General features: G+C 39.6%; 1 protein-coding gene across 6 annotated transcripts; it reads left to right on the plus strand.

Annotated features, from left to right (window-relative positions):
• Nucleotides 1–225: 225 nt before the first annotated feature.
• LOC100846959 (CD99 molecule) lies at nt 226–15,420 on the plus strand. 6 transcript variants are annotated; one of them, XM_014149910.2, is made up of 13 exons: nt 230–411; nt 567–632; nt 4,867–4,896; nt 5,334–5,396; nt 5,745–5,783; nt 6,544–6,600; nt 6,853–6,891; nt 7,481–7,531; nt 7,680–7,769; nt 9,137–9,169; nt 13,313–13,435; nt 13,645–13,698; nt 14,023–15,420. In XM_014149910.2, the coding sequence occupies exons 2-13, from the start codon at nt 572–574 to the stop codon at nt 14,049–14,051; spliced, it is 669 nt and encodes a 222-aa protein (XP_014005385.1). In that variant the 5' UTR covers nt 230–411; nt 567–571; the 3' UTR covers nt 14,052–15,420.
• Nucleotides 15,421–21,159: the final 5,739 nt, after the last annotated feature.

The raw sequence follows: 21,159 nt of genomic DNA on the forward strand, positions 1-21,159 counted from the left end.
CCAATGTGTTATGGGAGTACCACACATTTGGATCTGCTGAGGAGTATTTGGGAAATAATTTAACGTAGTGTTCTATTATTTTACATCATAAACATGACATTGATGCAAAATAGCCTTTGTGTAGCCTATACGCATATGCTGATAAAATAATAATTTCCCTTGAATAGAGACAGTTCATATACCGTTTGAGTAAGGATATTACATTAATTTTCAATCAGTTGATGGTGATAGGCAACAACAGCAATGTAAATTTAGGCTTCTGCCCCTCGCTTCTCTCAGCTTGTGACCTGATGCGCGGCCAGGGTAACGCCTTTATTTTATGAAGTTACCACAGCACACCCACCCTGACTGCTCTTTCATTCTGTTGGACAGTTGACTGCCTCTCTGTAACTGGAGAACACTCGAGTACTGGTAGGCAACAGGAAGGGGACAGCACCGCACGTTGACACACCCTAAAGTTACCGATTTATTTTGACAAAGAACTCTGAGCAAGGAATTCGTTAAAATAGTCATATCGATCCAGCATCGGATAATTCAGGAAAACTTTTGTTTTCTTTCCTATTCAGCAGACATGAAATCTTGCTTATGGATTGCCTTGCTTGTAACCCTTGCTATAGGGACGAAAACACAAGGTAAGGTTTTTTTTTGTCCACCCAGGATACATAACTAAGCCATTATTAGGCCTATTATGAATAGCTATTATGATAATGATAATAATATGACGATAATGATGATCATTGCTATTATTGTTGTTGTTTACTTGTTGTTTTTGTTGTTCTGTTGATGGTAACGTAGGCCTATTTAAAGTTATACGTCTTGCTTAGGACCATCCGTTGGACAAGGTACACACAAGATTGGCCTACAAGTAGTAGTAATACGTTTATAGATTTAGGCAAGAAAATAGACTGGGAAATTCCATGTCTGCGTCTCCCCTATGTGTTATGTCTATTTGGGTTAGGGCACATTTTCGACTAAAATGACATACCCAAATCTAACTGCCTGTAGCTCAGGCCCTGAAGCAAGGATATGTATTTTCTTGGTTCCATTTGAAAGGAAACACTTTGAAGTTTGTGGAAATGTGAAAGGAATGTAGGAGAATATATAACACATTAGATTTGGTAAAAGATCATGCAAAGAAAAAAACAACTGTTTTCTTTGTAGTTTTTCTGTACCATCATCTTTGAAATGCAAGAGAAAGGCCATAATGTATTATTCCAGCCCAGGTGCAATTAAGATTTTGGCAACTAAGTGGCAGCAGTGTATGTGCAAAGTTTTAGACTGATCCAATGAACCATTGCATTTCTGTTAAAAATGTTGTATCAAGACTGCCCAAATGTGCCTAATTTGTTTATTAAGAACTTTTCATGTTCAAAACTGTGCACTCTCCTCAAACAATAGTATGGTATTCTTTCACTGTAATAGCTACTGTAAACTGGACAGTGCAGTTAGATCAACAAGAATTTAAGCTTTCTGCCAATATCAGATATGTCTATGTCCTGGGAAATCGTCTTGTTACTTACAACCTCATGCTAATTGCATTAGCCTATGTTAGCTCAACCGTCCCACAGGGGACCTACTGATCCTGAAGACGTTTTTAACAGCAAGGCAGTATAACACTGTTACAAACGTGTAGACTACTACAACACTTGTGTACTTCTTGTACAGTTTTATAATCCATGCTCTCAGAAGAGTTCTGACGCATCTTAGTGTGGTAGTGTATGACTCAAGGGTGTGTCTAGTCTGCCCTTTATAATCAGGGTAGTGTCTTTGGCTCATAGGGAAGCACATGTGCATGCAATGCTAACTGGCACGACTGGGCACAACTTTGAAAAGCAAGTCTGAAAGGCACAGAGAGAGTGTTTTGTTTTCTAACAGGATTGAATTACTGAAAGGTAAGGGAGGTTTGCAGAACACAGTTCCCTGTACTGCATACTAACAACTCTCTCGCTGAAGTTTTTCTTCTTTCAAGACACTTTCAAGCCAAGGCCCGCTCAGCCAACCTTGTTTTTTTTGTAGGCTCTCTGTACTTGTGTGTCAGTTGAAAAATATACAGATAAAAAGTAGCTCCAACAAACTTAGTTGGCAATACATTTGCTAGTTGTGTGAGGCTGCTCCAGGATTGGCTAGAGTTGACAACAGGCATACCCAGATGGGCACGCTGTCTTCATGATGACAAATGTGATGTCTAGATTTAAAAGCCAGACTGAACTGACTGTTTTATACTACCCCATCATTACCTCAAGTGTCCAGCACACAGTGAAATAATTAGTACAAGTGGGTTATATTTAGTTAGTTGATACAGTTAATAGCTTGTTGGTCTTTCTTCTGAAAGTACACTGTAAAACCATGAAACATGTGACATGTTTATAACCCAAATGTCAGTGTTTAAAACTTAAACATTAGGCATTTAGATTAGCCAATAAAGGTTATTATCTTAATCAAAGGCATTTAGATTGCAAGATTAAACATGATAGTCAGCTTTTTCCAGTCAGTTTCCAACCAGGAGAACGCATATATCTCTTAAGTATTCAGTTTTTAAACACTACTGTTTACTTTCCCATCATCCTGATTAGAGTGCATTTAGTCATTAGAAATGTATGTGACTTCCCATGCCTTATTCAGATCAGTGTTAGGAATGTCTGTCACCTTACTGGACAGGACATTTGATTCAAGAAATCTTTTCAATCGCATGGTGTTGTTATTACTTGGCTGTGTTGAGTTCATTTCTGATAACTCTCTCAGAGTGAAAAAGACATGGGAGGGGCCCTCATTATCATATTTCCCAGCATGCTTTGTTGCAGGTTGATTTTTAGAATCGTTTGTTTTAAAATCTATGTTTCCTCATACACATTGATTGATTAATTGATGTTATACTATACAAAGATAAATAACTTAATAAAACAAAAAAATAATCCAATCTGTGAGGGGTTGGACTTATTGCACCCGTTACTAAGATGGATGTTTTAGTTTAGATGGTTTAGGTCAGTGGTTTCCAAACTATTGCATTTAGTGTACCACAACAGAATTTGCTCTGGCCTGATTTAACCCCTCATGGGTATTTTATTAGTAGGTCTATAGTCTCATGGGTATTCTCAAGTACCCTTGTGGCTAGGTCAAGTAACCCTGGGGCTCCTAGTACCCCTGGTTGGGAACCACTGGTTCAGGTTGTCTTGTTTGCCAAGTCATTCACCATAGCAGTCATTCTGACTTCAGGTTGTGGGTGATACAATTTTCAAATTCTTGGATGTCCTCCCTCTGGCTGGAGTCTGATAGGAATTACTAATTACATCATAAACCAGCATCCTGCTTATGGTCTGATGTGGCACATAAGCCAAGATTTTCAGACTACAATGTCGAGGCCTTATTAAATGTACACTGAGTGTACAAAACATTAGGAGCACCTTCCTACTATTGAGTTGCACTCCCTTTTGCCCTCAGAACAGCCTAAATTTGTTGGGGCATGGACTCTACGAGGTCTCGAAAGCATTCTACAGGGATGCTGGCCCATGTTGACTCCAATGCTTCCCACAGTTGTGTCAAGTTGGCTGGATGTCCTTTAGGTGGTGGACCATTCTTGATACACACGGGAAACTGTTGAGCGTCAAAAACCCAGCAGTGTTGCAGTTCACCTACTACCATACCCCGTTCAAAGGCACCTTAATATTTTGTCTTGCCTATTCAACCTCTGAAAGGCACACATACACAATCCATGTCTCAATTGTTTGAAGGCTTAAAACCCTTTAACCATACTCCTCCCTTTCATCTACACTGATTGAAGTGAACAAGTGACATCAATAACAGATCATAGCTTTCACCTGGTCAGTTTATGTCATGGAAAGAGCAGATGTTCCCAATGTTTATACACTCAATGTACAATATGTGGTCCTAAAGGGTTACAGATCAATTTAAGTAGTCACTTGGACTGAATTTATTGCAACAACGATGTCTCTGTCACTAACAAACACAGTCATGGGTTGGCATTGCTCACATTCACTTGGGAGTCATGCTGGGAAATATGAAAATACAGCTTTACTCCCTACAGTGTTAAAGCAACACCCCCAGTGTTTAGTTTTTAAAACCTAAACGCCTTGTGCTGAATAAACGTGTTCATGTGGTTAAAAAGTGTTACAATGAATAAACATGTCCTGTTGGTTACAATCTAAACACTGTGATGTGTTTTCATTTAAATTCTAAATGCCTTGATGCGTGTTAAAAAGTGTCTCAGAAAAGTGTTAGTTTAGATATGTGTTCAGATCCTAAACACTTGGTTTTACAGTGTAAGAAGCAACTATCTGACTTTTCTGCTCAGTTTCACTTGAGACCTTATTCCTATACAGTCGAGGGGTTCAGACGCAGTACACAAAACTGGGAGGCCTCTATTTTAAGTGGGTTGGCTAATTAGGTAATTAGTTAATTAGTTAGTGTGCTAGTTCAGTCTTAGCCTGGTTAATTCCTAAAGGTTTAACTACAGCCAAGGCAGAGTAGAGAAAGTAGAGTGTTCAAGGAGACAGCTCTCCGGTTTCAGCTGCCTATGAGTCATTCAAACCTTCAAACTGAAACTGACTGTAGTGGCAACTGACTGCATGCCAGGCAAGGCCAGTTCCTTCATAACAAAACCTCGCCAGGCAACCAATACAGGATGTCCAACCTGCTGTTAAGTAGCACAAACACTGTCACAATATCAGTCATGCACATAGCAACTGGTGGTTCCATGGAACCTTTTTAGCACACAGTTAAAACAGCTAGTTGAGTTAGTTGAGTAGAAAGTGGTGCTAACTAAGATGCGTAGACAGCCAGTGTTGTGGGTGTGTTGGCGTTGTCTTGGACATTCTGGCTGACCAATAGTATTTCATTTTTGTCCCACAGACTTTGATCTAGCTGATGCCTTAGATTTTGGTAAGTTTCTTTATCTTTTTTTTTTATGTCTGTTGATAGGTAAGCCAACTGTAGATGTAGTTCATATTGATGAAACAGGTGTAATGGCTGTTCCTCACCATGTTCAGATGGTACGTCTTCCTCCTCTGCCTATTTGTAGCACTGCTCACAGCGCTGTCTGGCTCTGATCCAGTTGAATGCATTTTGCATAATGCAAATTGGTTAATTAGTTATTACTGAACAGGATTTCATGTCCAAATATAATGTAGGCCTTCTGAAAATCTTTTATATATGATTAGAAATGACCATTTTAATTCTTAATACTCATAACACATGATGATCCTGTTATTATAGTACAGATATTTTTTTTGTTAACATTTCCAGCCTTATAGATTTATAGATGAAATGTGATTAATGATTTTATGAAAGGCAAAAAAAACCTCTCTCTCTTTGTATAGATAAACCTAAGGCAACTGCTATTCCAAAACAGCCAAAGAAACCTGCAAAGGATCCCAGTCCAGGTAGGGAACCCTGTCACATAATATAACACTGACTGTGGGATGAAACAAACTCTGGAAGTCAACAAGAAGTCACTAGCAAGGGAAGATAGACAACTCATTAGTCACAACTCATATGACTCAACATGAACCACATCATGAACCACTTTAAAGAAACAGAATATGAGCACAGCATGTGACTGTAGGGTGGCCCAGCCCCTGAAGGGACTCTTATCAAATCTATGCAAGGATTATCTTTGTGTTGTCACACTTCTTCAAATACCCCTCTGCATGACCAGATTCTTCTGTGTTGACAGTGTTATAATCATGCTATAAGCATAAATAAATGTTATTACATTTCTTCATCTCCAGGAGGAGGATTAGATCTATTCGATGCTCTTGGTCCAGAAGGTAAAGTGACACAATAATAGGTGTAGATGGCTCCCTCTTTGTCTAAGTTGGTGTTGGTTTTACTCTTGAACTTTTCTATATATCAGACTTACATTTGGTTACACTTCCCATTCAACAGGTAGCTGTGTTAAGTCTCTCATCAGCTCGTTGGTGCTGGGATAATAAGATTGGATCATTCCTTGTGTCGGATTTCTTTTTACTGATTTGCTTTAAGGGTTCATCAAGTTTGGGTGATAGATTTATAACTCCATCAAATTGTATAGTTATACTGTTATGGTATTCAGTTATATTCAACCAGTAATAACTGGCTAAATTAAACACCCATCCCTTTCAGCAAATCCCAGCCTGGATCACCTTATCTTATTATGCTATATTTCTAAGTTTTCCTTTCCTGGCTTTAAAATGGTCAAACTCAAAGGTGAAAATCCTGGGAATTATGGTTTAATGTTGAGGCTTTTTTAATTGATTTTCCTTGATTCACCTTTCCTCTTCTAAGAGTCTGAGAAACCAGCTGGGATCCCTCCTAAAGAAGGTGGAACTAGAAAGGCATCTATGGCCGACAAATGTCAAATGAATGGATAGCTCATGTATTTCAACTAAGATTTTCTTTCTGTTCTCAGATGATTTAGATTTTATGGATACGTCAATGTGTTTATTTAATGTGTTCTTGACTAAATATGTTGTCCAATCATTTGTCCAATCATTTTCCCAATGTGGAATACAATGCTCTTATAGTTGATATACTTGATGCCCTTTCCAGATCCCAAACCTGGCCGTCCTGCTCCCGCACCAGTAGATCCCAAAAAACCAGCTGATGGTAAGTAAATTAACTCAACCAGCTGAAGTAACACCCATCACTTGTAATTAAAAAAAAAAAAAAAAAAATGTTTTGGCTGGTAAAAAATCTGAGTGGCGAGTACCTGTCACAGTGGCTGCAGACCAAACAGTTAATTTTAGGCCCTGGTTCTGATTCCTAAAGCAAACCTAGTATTGACCTCAAGATGCGAGATGTCATCCATTGTAAATGATACAATCATAGAATGTTTTCTGTTATATTTTCTCTTCATAGATGGGATGGGTTTTGACCTGTCTGATGCCTTGGGTCCAGGTAAAGTCAAAGTCATTGTTAGGTTCTCAGTCTAGGGAAGAAGTCTTTCTATTTGGTGCAGGTCTATATTGGGGATTCTCTCTTTGTCCCTCCCTCCCTGTTTACTTAACCCAATCAAACAAACAAACAAACAATTAATCAATAATTCAATCAAGCAATCAACCGGGCTTGTGATGAATCATACCCACTGTTATCTATGATTAAGCTTTTCCTCAGCAGCCTTTACATACCCAGCAATCACCTTTTGTCTTGAGACGTCTTGAGATGTCTTGAGACATGGTGATGGCTGGGTATGTAAAGGAGATTCCCTCTGCTTTGCGTCCAGTGACTCTCACACTCTCACTTCTCTTGATAAGAAGCTGGGCCTCTTGAGCTTTCAAAACCTGCTAAACCACACTGTCACTTTCACTTAAGAGCTTAAGTGATTGTAGGCACTGATATTTTCACATCTAATGTCGGAGGAAATGGTATGAGGCACTAGTGGCATGCTTCCCAGTGTGAAAACATATTATAATGTTATGATAACGTGTTATAATGTAATATAACTTCCCACTCCTCTTCCTTGTTCTGTAATGTCTATCATCCATAGATCCTGTACCGGGTAAACCAGCTGTTGTTCCACCTAAAGATGGAGGCACCGGTACTAAGCATTGGATATATTAATTTATTTCCTCAGTTTGATGATCATATACTATGTGTGTGCTACTGTGTATTGTTATTATGGACTCTCAGGAAAACAATGATAATTGTTACTGACTCACTGTTGCTATACTGTTTTCATCTGGAAGGTGGCGGGTCCTTCGGAGACAAAGACCTGTTTGATGTGAGCGATAACGGTGACTACAAGCCTGATCCCGGCAAGGGAGGTGGAGGAGGAGGTAGGACATTTAGGGCTTTTATTGTTGAATTTCTGTTATGAAATAAGTTTAGAAGCAGTGGCACAGGCAAGACAAAGGGTGTTGTTCAAACAAATTAGTTAATGGGTTTGACTTCCAACAATAGGCCTGCAATCTTACTGTTGAGGGAGAGTAGTTTCTACTCAGACTAGCATACGTCAAAATACGCACAATAGAGTATGTCGGGGAGGCTGGGGACCCGACAGAAATGATCCATTGTTGCCATATTAAAATTAATTGCAGTGCTAAATTCCCTGTGGACTAAAACAACCGTTCTGTCTTAAAACTGTATACGCATTTCCTTTCTCTTTTTCCTCTTAGTCACGTAGAATGGAAGTAATTACTTGTTCTTTACAAAAGAGAGAAAAAAGCAGAAATAGGGAAGAGAAAAACCCCTCATGGTTACCAATGTAATTAGTGCCATATGCCTGTTAGTCTGATGCTATCCTGCATGATACTGTGGAGAGTCCAGAGGAGCTGGAAACAAACTGAAATGAACTGTCATCTAACTTGGTGTAAGGGAAAGATTTCAGCCCTCACAGTTAATGACTAGAGCCCCTTTGGACGAGAGCTTTAGAAAGCTAAAGACGACATGTTGAAAGGAATCTGGAAATATTTGACCAAGTCTATGAAGTCTTTATGCAATAAATCTCTGAAGTCTTCATGAACATTTGCACATACATGTAAATAGCACACACAGGCCTCTCTAGCTACTTCTATGTTGTCAGAGTCTAGGTGATGTGGGTAAGGCGGAGTCAGGCGCAGGACACAGAGATGAGTAATAATAGTAACTTTACTCCAAAATAATCCTCCAACAAGGAGAACGAAAATCCAGAATCACATAAACGAGACAACTGACAACAATAAACACGCACAAAACCATGATGGCTCCAGAGGGTTAAATAGGGAAATAATTCAAACGAAATGGGAACCAGGTGTGTACAATACAGACAAAACAAATGGAAAAAGAAATGTAGATCGGTGGAGGCTAGAAAGCCGGTGACGTCGGCCGCCGAACACCGCCCGAACAAGGAGAGGCACCAACTTCGGCGGAAGTCGTGACATATGTACAGTATGTCTAGAAGTATATACTACAGATTCTAAGAGGGAGTAGAAGTGCATCTCACTTCGCTCTGTTTTAAAAAACAATATATATATAGCACGTGCCGCTGACCCAGCTCCCTCAGATCCCAATGGTAGGCCATTATAGCACTTTCGGTTCGCCTGAAGTTTGTCTGAAGTTCTTGCATGCTGCTAGTAAAACTGATTCAAAACAGTAATACTGAAAAATCAAAGTACACAAACATGGATTTATTGCTTACTTTCTCGCTTACTTTTTCCCTGTTCAGGAGGAGGTGGTGCTCCTGCAGATCAACCTCAAGGTAAAACAATCAATCCATTTATTTCCACAATAAATAATGTTAATTATCAAGCGTCTCAGAGGGGGAATTATATGGGGTGCCGTTTGTCAAGTTGAACGGCTATTTCTCTGGCTATTTCGCACCAGATTTAGGTGGAATCTTTAGAGTCTGTATTCGCCCACTGTACCCACACCCAGTCCTTTCATTTAACTCTTACCACTCATCTTTACAATGGTGTCAAAGGCCTGCAGTATGAAGATTCTCAGTGACAAAGAATTCTTCCCACACCTCTTGAGGGACTAAGCTCTGTGCTTTTATAGTCATATCCGTTTTCTCTCTCAGAGGAAGTTGGCTGATTGTTTCCCTGGTTTTAGTGTGTGCTCCTCACGGTCGGATTATGTTGTTTTATACTTCCTGTTTCAATCCAAACACAGCACACAATAATAATGTAACAAATGAAAGGGCTGCGCTGAGCGGATGAGGTCTATCAAACTAAATGTGTTGAAACATGCTTTGAGGATTCCCTCATCAAATAGTGCAAGTGGAGGCTTGAGGATTGCAATATTTTCCTAAGTAGCAAGAAATATAGTTTAACTTCTGGGTAAATAAGTACAGTAAGCTTTATGGGAACATTGGGAACTATTGGTTTGGGATACAAAGGGGAATTAACTCTGATTGGCTTGATTGGGTGCACACTATTGGCCATAGCCTAAAACCCAGGTACGATTCTGTGTCGTTGCAGATCTAGACCTACTGTGGGGCCAATTCCTGAAGATGCTAGATGCTAACATGCCAGAGGGTGTCCATGTTTGGATATCCAACATAAAGCAAGCAGTGTTGCCTCTGTTAGAGAAGGTCATGGAGCTTTTGGATGTGGGCCAATGAATGAGCCTCCAGTGACATTCAGGAATCAGGAAGTCATCTATCCAGCTATGTTCTGATTGGTGCTCAGATATGAGGGAGTGTTCTGATTAGGTGTTTACGTGGTGTTAAAAGTTTGAGGTGCTTTAAAACACCTCTCAGGGCTGATCTTACAAAGCAATGGTTTGTACACTTAGAAAAAATGGTTCCAAACGGTTTATTCAGCTGTCCCTATAGGATAACCCTTTTGGGTTCCATGTAGAACTCTCTTTGGTTCTACTTGGAACCAAACGGGATTCTCCTATAGGACAGCCAAATAACTCTTTTAGGTTCTAGAGAGATCCTTTTTTTCTGAGTGTAGGCTCCAGTTTTCACTGGGTTAAAGCTAGGGTTAGTACAAAGTTCAGAGGTTTTATCCCTTAAGGAGTGGGTGTGCTCTCATCCCCTCTGACACCCCACCCTTCTCTTTACTTTCTGAAGTCACAGTTTCTGAATCATCCCTGTGTGTTGAGCTTATGGGATTCTGTTTTGTAAAATGTTACAGCTATAAGCCTAAAGACAGTGGTTCCGGATATTATCAAGGTTATTTTATTGGCCCCTCCGTTTTTTGGCTGCATATTTGGCCACTTGCCAGTGGAAACCACATTTTCCACGGTTAGTATGGTTTTTGAGGCATTCTTATGCATTGCATGTAGTTGTTTCATATGTGTGTTCCTTCTTGTGTGATAGTCTTTCCAGATGACATGTCAATTAATGCAAAAATAATGAAGATGTAAAAAGGCTAGAGAAGCATTCTATGTTTACAAATTTGGACAATTATGGGTCATAGTCCAGATGTAAAACAGATGTCTGACACTCTTGGGAAGGTCTTTGTTTAAATGTTTTTCCTGTGTCGCATCCTGTCATTACATGCCCGTCATTACTGTACCCTAAGCCTGTTACTTACTAAGGCTTTTGTAGCCTAGTCCTAACAGCCCCTCACAGAGGCCTAGTCGGCACACATTCCTAGCATAGCCAAACTTCACAGCACTCGGTTGAAAGATCCAACACTTTTTTGTGCTAATGTGTTCTAGAACAAACTTACATGCAGTTCTCTCATCTTCCAATATTGACTACATGAATTACTTATTCTGAAATGCTGAAGGATATATTTGCTAAGCCAGAAGAGGTTATACAATCTTGTGCGTTTACAAATGATTTATGTATCACGGTGAATGTTCCTGTAAGGTTGAAGGATGTCTTTTTCATTGGGGTATGTTTCCTTGGCCACTTGCATTCAAATACAAAATATTGTTTCCATTACAACGCGTCTTACCATGTTAGAAGTACTACCTCTTTTTCTTGTGCGTGTTACAGCAGAGAGGTTAGTTATCAACACATTGCTATTGTCGTCTCTTTGTCTGTTGTTGTATTCCTTCAGATGTTAATAAAGCCTACTGAACGGTGTTCTGATTTATGGTGTTCTGGTATAACACATAGCATGGTTTCTGTTGATGGAATCCATGCACCCGGCTCTTGAAGAATATAGCTTGCATGTGTGACTGTGAGTGAAGGTTATTGGACTGAACTGTACGATTGTAGCCAGAGGCGGTAGGTTGCATTCTCCAGCAGTAAGTCACCGTTTGTTGGGGTGTCATCCAGTTTTTACTCTGGGCACCACCCTGTTTCAATGCACTATTACTCACAGTGGTTCTCTATGGGAAAAAACAGTCTTTACTTGTATGTAAGGTTTATTCATCAAAAGTTCAAGTGTTTGTTCACTTTAATCCCATTGTGTATTTCTTTGTTTGTTACTTTCTGTGTCCTTGGAGTTGGGTTCGCGTTATGTCCTTCACAACTGCGTTGTGGCTTTCTCTGAGGTTTCATGTTTTTTTGTCGAGATAGTTTAAAGATGTTTTTAAAGAGAAACTGGAATATTTGTGTTTCAGACCCCATAGTGTTCTGTTGTTGCACTATTTTCTACCCAGAAATACTTTGCCAGCACATTACAACCAGATGCCATCATGAAAAGGCTCTCGACCACCACCTGGTGGAATTATGGTATAGTTCCAAAATGTTTTCCATTGGTGTGCAACTAGACTAGAGCCTTATGTTTTTGAAAAAAAAAAGGCAAGTTATGCAACATGAATAATAGCCTCACTCACACACACTTTCTTTAATAGACTTTAACCCTCCTGTGTCATGTTAATTCATTCTGTGTTCCTGGTCCAAAATTACCGCCCCATTATAGCTGATTATAAATCCATAATAATACATATATTATCACCTAATGTTGTGTTAGATCTTTTTTCAACTTAAGTTCTTGTGAACATTACAAGGTTTGAACTTCTATTTGCTATTAATGGCCTGTAGGCCTCATTGACCTGAGCTCATACAACTCGTTTATGAGTAAAAAAAGCATAATGTATGGATTATTTACAGATTAATTATGGATTAATACTCAGATGAAACATATTGTGTTATTTATCACAGACTAATTTGTGTCAAAGTTTAACAAGGACTCTCTCCTCCTCACCAGTGTCATGATAAAAGATATGATCAATAGCCTCACATGCAGTATATCGTTTGGTCATTGTGCTGCCACAGAATGAATTGTGAGCAAGGCTTCAAAAAAGCTTTATATACCAGAGCTGCAAAAAAAGTTCTATATATTATTGAAACAATGTTGCGATTGTTTGTAAGAATGCCAACAGGTGTGGTTGCTGTTGGGAAAGATGCTATTGGGGAAAGGTTCCTGTGGGGGTTGCCATGGAAGCCAAGAATGGGAGTGAGGTGTGTGTGTGTGTGTGTGTGTGTGTGTGTGTGTGTGTGTGTGTGTGTGTGTGTGTGTGTGTGTGTGTGTGTGTGTGTGTGTGTGTGTGTGTGTGTGTGTGTGTGTGTGTGTGTGTGTGTGTGTGTTTGCTCAAACACACATGCATTTGGGGGTCTGGGAAAGGAAGTGTGTCCATCTGATGAATGGGCATGTGCCTGAACTCAATTTTATACAGTAATTGTAGTCTCACCCATTCATTTCCAATGACCAGTCATTTTTGACCGGGAACACCACAGCTGTACAAAAGTTAAATAAAACATCAAAAATCATCAAAATGTATTTTGTGTATTCAGATGCCCTGTGTGGACAAAGTCATGGAACCTTATGACAATCAGATTAAATGAACTACAATTTTCAGAGAGAAAACTTGTAAATCAGTCCAATTCGACCGGAACACAGCAGGAAGGTTAATAAGAATCAGTCAGAGAGAAAACATCTAGCGTAACCTTATCAACTGAACAACAACGACAATGGATCTTTTTGTTGTGTAGATGTAGAAGCTGGATCTGGTCAGATCGCTGGCGTAGTGAGTGCAATAGGAGTGGCCCTCCTTGGTGCTGCCTCCAGCTACTTTGCCTACCAGAAGAAGAAACTGTGTTTCAAGATTCAGGGAGGTGAGTGAATGGGATTGGGATATGTACAGTACATTATGTGTAGTAGTGGATACAAGGTTGCCCTGGCTGTAGATCCCTGTATGGCATCTAATACAAGTCTACAACCATGTCTCAGGGCAAGATACAAGGGTCTAGAGGTCCCACTATAAAGTTGTCTGTGGCACATAACATGTTCTTCGATGTAAATGCTTATGTATTTCTTCATTCAGGTGTAGACCCAGAAAGTGGAAAGAACGCACGTGGAGCTCAGTCTGGTCCCCAATGTAAGCACTAGTTATTACACGATCTCACTAGTCCCTCTCCCTCTCCTACAATATACTACCCACTACTCCAATATACTACCTACACTATCTACTACCTTCCTAAATACTGCCTACCTACTATCTCCATCTAGTATTCCTCTTCTGTTTTCCTGCCTTTTCTCTGGGTGGATCTTGCTTCTTGCTTCTTTCCTACAGATTAGGGCAAAGGAACGCTCGGAAAAGGTCTGCTGATAAGGGTTTTAAGTTCTTTTAAATTCCAATGTATTGTTTTTTTGTTTTGTTAACGTAACATAACCATTATTTCTGTGCTTCCTCTGATTCCAGTGATGAGCAACTTGCTCAGGTCCTCCTAACTTCGATCAGATCATCATAGAGGAACCTCACCTTTAGCAAAGAAACACCTTCTTCCATCAGCAGGTATCAACTGTCTGCTGGAGACGTCAGTGGGCAAAAAATACAATAAAATCTATATATATTTTTTCATTTGTCTTTCATTTAGAATTTAACTTTTGGAGAATGTTAGTTATATGTATTTTTTTTTTGCCTTATCTAGCTGTGTAAAGACACTTAGATTTACAACTTGAATACATGTTTTTTGCATCGAAGATGTATCGATCATTTTCATTGTATATTGTGCAGTACCAAACAATTGTCTTTCAACATGCTGATTTTTCATCACTTTTCATTTCATTTTAATTTCATACTTTAGTAGGCCTAGCTGGTATCCACAACTACATTTGACATTTGTCTGTGTTTACATTGCACATAGCTTTCATATTTGTTTTACTTTAACTGTCTCCACGTCTATTAAATTCTGATTGGCAGTAGGATCTCTCTTTTCATCAAATGTCAGCGCTTGTTTTAAAATATAACCCAGGCGAGTCTGTAGTTACACTAATCAAAACAAACCATGCACACAAAGGATAATTTTACAACATGGCACACTCATGTACTTATTAATTGGATAACATTTTAATAGAAGGATTTAGAAATGTTTGTATAGATTAAGGTATAATGGAAAAAGTGCTTTAGAGAAAGGGATTATTTTGGTGGATATGAAAAGAATGTGTAGGGTACTATTTGGGATGAGGATTGGTTTCAAGCTGAACTTTTAGCTGCATCACGTTTTGTCTTCTAGTAAGTTAATTGCTTGGGGTGCAAGCCACTCGTTAGTGTTTATGTGAGGAAAGATACCATAAATGCACATGGTAAATAAACAGAAATGTAAAAAAAAAAAATGCATTGTGCATGTTTATTTACAAAACAACATTTATACTGAGAAGTGGTTATTTTTAAGTTATACTTGTTTAAGATTTGTATGTATGATTACTTTATTTCTGATGCAATACAGATAAGAATAGAAATTGATAGCTGGGGTTGATACCAAACTGGAAAACCAGCATATTCCACCATGTCACTTGTGCTGTAAATGCTAATGAAGAATGCATATAAAAGCGCTGCTGCTTTTTTGCTGTGTGATATATGCCATTTTTGTTCTCCTTTAACTTTCAGCACATGTAATTAAAATCTTTTATGTAACTGTAACTGAAGAAGTGTTACTGCTTATTCTTTACCAATACAGGAAATCATTTGTTGACTTAGTTGATTGTAGTTAGTTGTTTTGTGTGTTTTGAAGGAAGTTTAATTCCTTCTCTGAAAGACAATGGAGGGCTGTTGATAATGTACCTTATTGTTATCAATAAAGTTAACTTTTTTACAATTGATTGGTATTTTTATTTAATGTTGTTTTCCATCAAGTTTCAACATCAGTGTTGTTGTCCATAGTACCATTAATTTGTATATCATGAAAATTGACCAACGGTTGTACAGTGAATGGAATGCACCTGTACATAGTACTATGCACTTAGTTCCAGGGGTTGGACTACTGCAGACTCTAGAGTACAGTTGTTGAAGGTCCTGCTTAAACCCTGCAGGTTTTCATTTTAGTCAAATGACCAGTGACACATGACCAAGAACTCAAATAGACTCTCTCTGATTTGCTCTTGGTCTAAAAACATCAGATGTATTTGTGTAGCTACCAGCTTGAGGTCACACTCCCTGGCTTTAGATAAACTCTCATAGTGCATTTACAAATATCGAAAAGGCTGTAAAGCCAATCGAAATGGCTGTAAAAAAAATTTGATTACTACTGGGACAGTTACTACTGCTGGACTCGCTGGACTGTCGGACTACAGTATCATCAACATATTGGAGTTTCATTTTAGGGGAAACCAGTGCATTTTCTGCCAAGTCCTCTCTGCCAGTGGTGCAGGACCTGATCTATCACTTTGACACTTTTAATACCATTTATCACTTTTACCTCTGCCTCAAGTTGTTAATTCATTTAGAGGAGTCGCTGTCACACACCATGCCAGGTAAGTTCTCATCATTATATCATAACCATTTTAATATAACCTGTCAGTGTCAAGTTGATTGACATCACTCTCTTGCACTCTCTAATTTAATGCAAGAGGAAAAGAGGAAGTGCTTGACTCTCGGTAAAAAACTTGAGAAAGGAACTACTTTTAACTCTTAAAGAACATAATGCTGATGGCACTGTAAAACTGTGAAACTCCCCTGCTGGGTGTTAGTCATCTATTTCTATAAATAACACCTCCCACTCTTCCTTCCTGTGCCACCAGCGAACCAGGCCTTTGTCTTCCTGTGCCACCAGCGAACAAGGCCTTTGTCTTCCTGTGCCACCAGCGAACCAGGCCTTTGTCTTCGTCGTGCCACCAGCAAACCAGGCCTTTGTCTTCCTGTGCCACCAGCAAACCAGGCCTTTGTCTTCCTGTGCCACCACAGACTGCTACTGCATGGGGGCTCTGGTGGTAGGACAGTGTTTACCCACGACACAGGACCACACGCCAGACTGTTGTGATGGTCTCCACTAATGTCTCTAGCCAGGCACGGTGAGAGAAGTCCCTGCATCTCGGACAGAAATATAATAGGATATCGCTGAGTCGTGGAGAGTGATGCATGAACTATTCGAATTTGAATGGAAGTTATACTCTGTCTGTGACAGAGGTCCTTGAAAAATCAGACAAATGCAGTATTTTGTCTCTCATCAGTTAAGGGGGTATTAGATTCACTGGATGGAGTCTTTTGCAATCCTGAGTGCACTGCGGAGCTAGTGTATTTTTTGTGTATTGAAGTCATGTAAAATCTGATTGTAGTTGTAGTAAATCCTGTGTTCTCTCCCGATAGGGCTGCCCTGGGCCATGGGTTTGACCAGGTCCAGGTGGACATGCTGGACAGTGGAGACCAAGCACATCTATCTTGGCTGGGACAACCAGAACTGGGGGTCACTTTTACCAAGCTCCACTGTTGGACCCTCACCCAATACAGCAAATGTGTGTTCCTGGACGCAGACACACTCGTGAGTGTACTGAAATCTCCCGAGACACCACTTGTCTCTAATATAAACACCCACTCAATAATGGATTTGTTTTAAAACCAAGGAACCAATCTTACAATGTCAAAGCTTGATCTTTACTAGCAAATCAATTTTAATGTTTGATTTAAAGTAGTAGTCCAACTGCATAGTTGGAATACAAGGTACATCCTATAGAGAATGTGTGTCTTTTCCCATGTCTGTTGTTCTTATGCAAACGTACCACAGAGAGAGATGAGAGTCCAGTACTCTTGTCCCCCTACTCTTCTCCTCTCTACACACCTCTTCCAACGTACCTTAGGTGGTTCTCAACAGTACACACCATCACACCTCTTTCACAGAGCCAGGGGAGAGAAGAAGAGAAGACAAAGGGGAAATAAAAAGGGGAGAGAAGAAGAGAAGCCAAAGGGAAGAGAAGAAGAAAAGCCAAAGGGGAGAGGAGAAGCCAAAGGTTAGAGAAGCTACAGTGTCGTTGATAGAGAACCTCACAGAATTATTACTCCGAGAAGTCACTCTGCTCACAGAGGAAAGGGAGAAGAGGCCCGATTACCCACAAAGCCAGGAGAAATGGTTAGTATTTAACAAAAGGTGATATTGAGCTTTTGCCTATGCATTATCTATTCATTATGATTATTAATTAGTTATGACTTAGGTGTCTGAGGGATTTTGGAAGTGGTAAGTATTAGTTGTTAATTCTGTTATCTCTTTAACCTGGTTACGAATTCCGATCAGCTTCAGGGTTTTTGCTCAACTGGTAAGAATTGAGAGAATTTAAGGTTATCGCACTGGTACAACTAAGGTTGTGATTCTAGAGGCTGTGCACGCCCTGTCAATGTCAATGCGTCATAGGAAGAAATCGTGTGAGAAAGTGACTAAAATTCTTTCTCAACCCCTATTGAAATCTGAATCAGGGACCAATATGATTGAGGCCATTTTAGTCAATACTTGCAACCCGGTGTAAACCAATTAGTGGGTAATAATTACCCACTCTAAGGGAGGAGCTGGAGACCCATCTGGACCCAGTGAGGAGGGGTCAGAGGTCACTGACACAGCCTTCAACCCCATGGAGGATCCTGCCACTGAACCTGTATGTCACCTGTCTACACTAACATATACTGAGTGTACAAAACATTAGGAACACCTGCTCTTGACATAGATTGACCAGGTCAATCCAGGTGAAAGCTATGATCTCTTATTGATGTCACTTGTTAAATCCACTTCAATCACTTATGAATGGGAGGAGACAGGTTAAAGACAATTGAGACATGGATTTAAGTGCCTTTGAACGGGCTATGGTAATAAATGTCTGGCGCACTGGTTTGAGTGTGTCAAGAACTGCAACGCTGCTGGATATTTCACCTTCAACAGTTTCACATGTGTATCAAGAATGGTCCACGCCCTAGAGGACATCCAGCCAACTTGACACAACTGTGGAAAGCATTGGAGACAACATGGGCCAGCCTGCCTGTGGAACGCTTCCAACACCTTGTAGTGTCCATGCCCCAATGAATTGAGGTTGTTCTTGCAAATCAATATTAGGAAGGTGTTCCGAATGTTTTGTACACTCAGAGAATATTTAAAACCTACTATTAGGAACTGATTTAAGAAATGATCGATCTATCTTCCATGTTTAAATGGTCAACATTACAGAAATTGTTGGCAGAATACACATTCTACTGTAGTAACACCCTCTGCTGGTGCACAACAGTATTAACTTGTTATGGATAGGGGGCAGTATTTTCACGGCCGGATAAAAAACGTACCCGATTTAATCTGGTTATTACTCCTGCCCAGAAACTAGAATATGCATATAATTAGTGGCTTTGGATAGAAAACACTCCAAAGTTTCTAAAACTGTTTGAAAGGTGTCTGTGAGTATAACAGAACTCAAATGGCAGGCCAAAACCTGAGAAGATTCTGTACAGGAAGTACACTGTCTGACCATTTCTTGGCCTTCTTTGTCATCTCTATCCAAAACAGAGGATCTCTGCTGTAACGTGACACTTTCTAAGGCTCCCATAGGCTCTCAGAAGGCGCCAGAACGTTGAATGATGACTCTGCAGTTACTGGCTGAAAAACAGTAGCGCATTTGGTAAGTGGTCGATCTGAGAACAATGAGACCGGTGTGCGCATGCACGTGAAGAGTCCATTTTACTTTTTCAGTCTATGAACGAAAACAACGACTCCCGGTCGGAATATTATCGCTATTTTACGAGAAAAATCGCATAAAAATTGATTTTAAACAGCGTTTGACATGCTTCGAAGTACGGTAATGGAATATTTTGAATTTTTTTGTCACGATACGCGTCCGCACGTCACCCTTCGTTACCCTTCGGATAGTGTCTTGAACGCACGAACAAAACGCCGCTATTTGGATATAACTATGGATTATTTGGAACCAAACCAACATTTGTTGTTGAAGTAGAAGTCCTGGGAGTGCATTCTGACGAAGAACAGCAAAGGTAATCCAATTTTTCTTATAGTAAATCTGAGTTTGGTGAGTACCAAACTTGGTGGGTGTCAAATTAGCTAGCCCGTGATGGCGAGCTATCTACTCAGAATATTGCAAAATGTGCTTTCACCGAAAAGCTATTTTAAAATCGGACACCGCGATTGCATAAAGGAGTTCTGTATCTATAATTCTTAAAATAAATGTTATGTTTTTTGTGAACGTTTATCGTGAGTAATTTAGTAAATTCACCGGAAGTGTTCGGAGGGAATGCTAGTTCTGAACGTCACATGCTAATGTAAAAAGCTGTTTTTTTTATATAAATATGTACTTGATTGAACAAAACATGCATGTATTGTATAACATAATGTCCTAGGAGTGTCATCTGATGAAGATCATCAAAGGTTAGTGCTGCATTTAGCTGTGGTTTTGTGACATTATACGCTAGCTTGAAAAATGGGTGTCTGATTATTTCTGGCTGGGTACTCTGCTGACATAATCTGTTTTGCTTTCGTTGTAAAGCCTTTTTGAAATCGGACAGTGTGGTTAGATAAAGGAGAGTCTTGTCTTTAAAATGGTGTAAAATAGTCATATGTTTGAAAAATGGAAGTTTTCGGATTTTCGAGGAGTTTGTATTTCGCGCCACGCCCTATCATTGGATATTGGAGTGGTGTTCCGCTAGCGGAACGTCTAGATGTAAACATCTTTGACCTTACAACAAAATATCACACATGGTATTGCTTCAAGGCCTCCTGGTAACCATTCCTTACTTTTTTATTTTAACGTCCCTCATGTCTCCATCTTTCATTTTTCATTACTCTTCTGACTGATGGTGAATGGAATGTCTGTCTAATCTATTTTTGTTATCATCTTGGTTATTTCTAGCATAATGTATCATCTTGGTTCCTAATCTATTACATAATCTTGGTTTTTAACATTCGGTTATTTCCTTGTAGAGTGCTGCAGAGACAGAGGAGGATGATCTGGAGCAGCGCAAGCTGTGGGAGGAGGGCCAGGCTGACGACCTTGGCAAAGACGCCTTCGACAACATCCAGAAGAAACTGGACCGATTCTTAGATTAGAAGCTTGTTTTGTGTGGCAAGATACTGTAGCAATAGTACTGTATACTCATGTTCATGTGTATGTGTGTTATGTATGTAGTGTAGGCCACCACTCTAACAGTTTCTTTTTTTAATGAAATTGGAATCAAAGTTTATTTTTTATTTTTTTTACAACGAAAGGACACAGAAAATAAAAATAAACTTGATTCCAATTTCATAAAAAAATGTGGCTATTAAATTCAAGTTGAAATGCATTCCTTATTTTGATGTTACGCTGGAAATATCTGGAAGGTTTTAAATTGTGTTTATGTTGCCACTAGAGGGTACTGTGGCTTTTTAAATAAAGCACTTTTCCTGGTCTAAGTTAAAGTCACACAACTCCAACAGCCCTATAGGGGTCATGCTAGTCTTGCATAGACTCCAGAGACTAGGGAAGCTAGGGAAAGACGAAGTAATATTGGCCTCAGGGATCCTATTCATAGATGTTGTTGGAGCAATATTCATCTATAGGCTTGTACACCACTATTGTCCTATGAGAGAATGGTAGCCCTCACTGT

This window comes from Salmo salar, chromosome ssa16 (assembly GCF_905237065.1).
Source record: "Salmo salar chromosome ssa16, Ssal_v3.1, whole genome shotgun sequence".
Lineage (NCBI taxonomy): Eukaryota > Metazoa > Chordata > Actinopteri > Salmoniformes > Salmonidae > Salmo > Salmo salar.

Excerpts from the sequence above, each read along its gene's own strand:
- LOC100846959 (XM_014149910.2), top strand. The coding sequence starts at position 572 with ATGAAATCTTGCTTATGGATTGCCTTGCTTGTAACCCTTGCTATAGGG. Across the intron at positions 4,897-5,333 it reads AGCTGATGCCTTAGATTTTG|ATAAACCTAAGGCAACTGCT; the intron begins GTAAGTTTCTTT and ends CTCTTTGTATAG. Across the intron at positions 9,170-13,312 it reads TCCTGCAGATCAACCTCAAG|ATGTAGAAGCTGGATCTGGT; the intron begins GTAAAACAATCA and ends TTTGTTGTGTAG.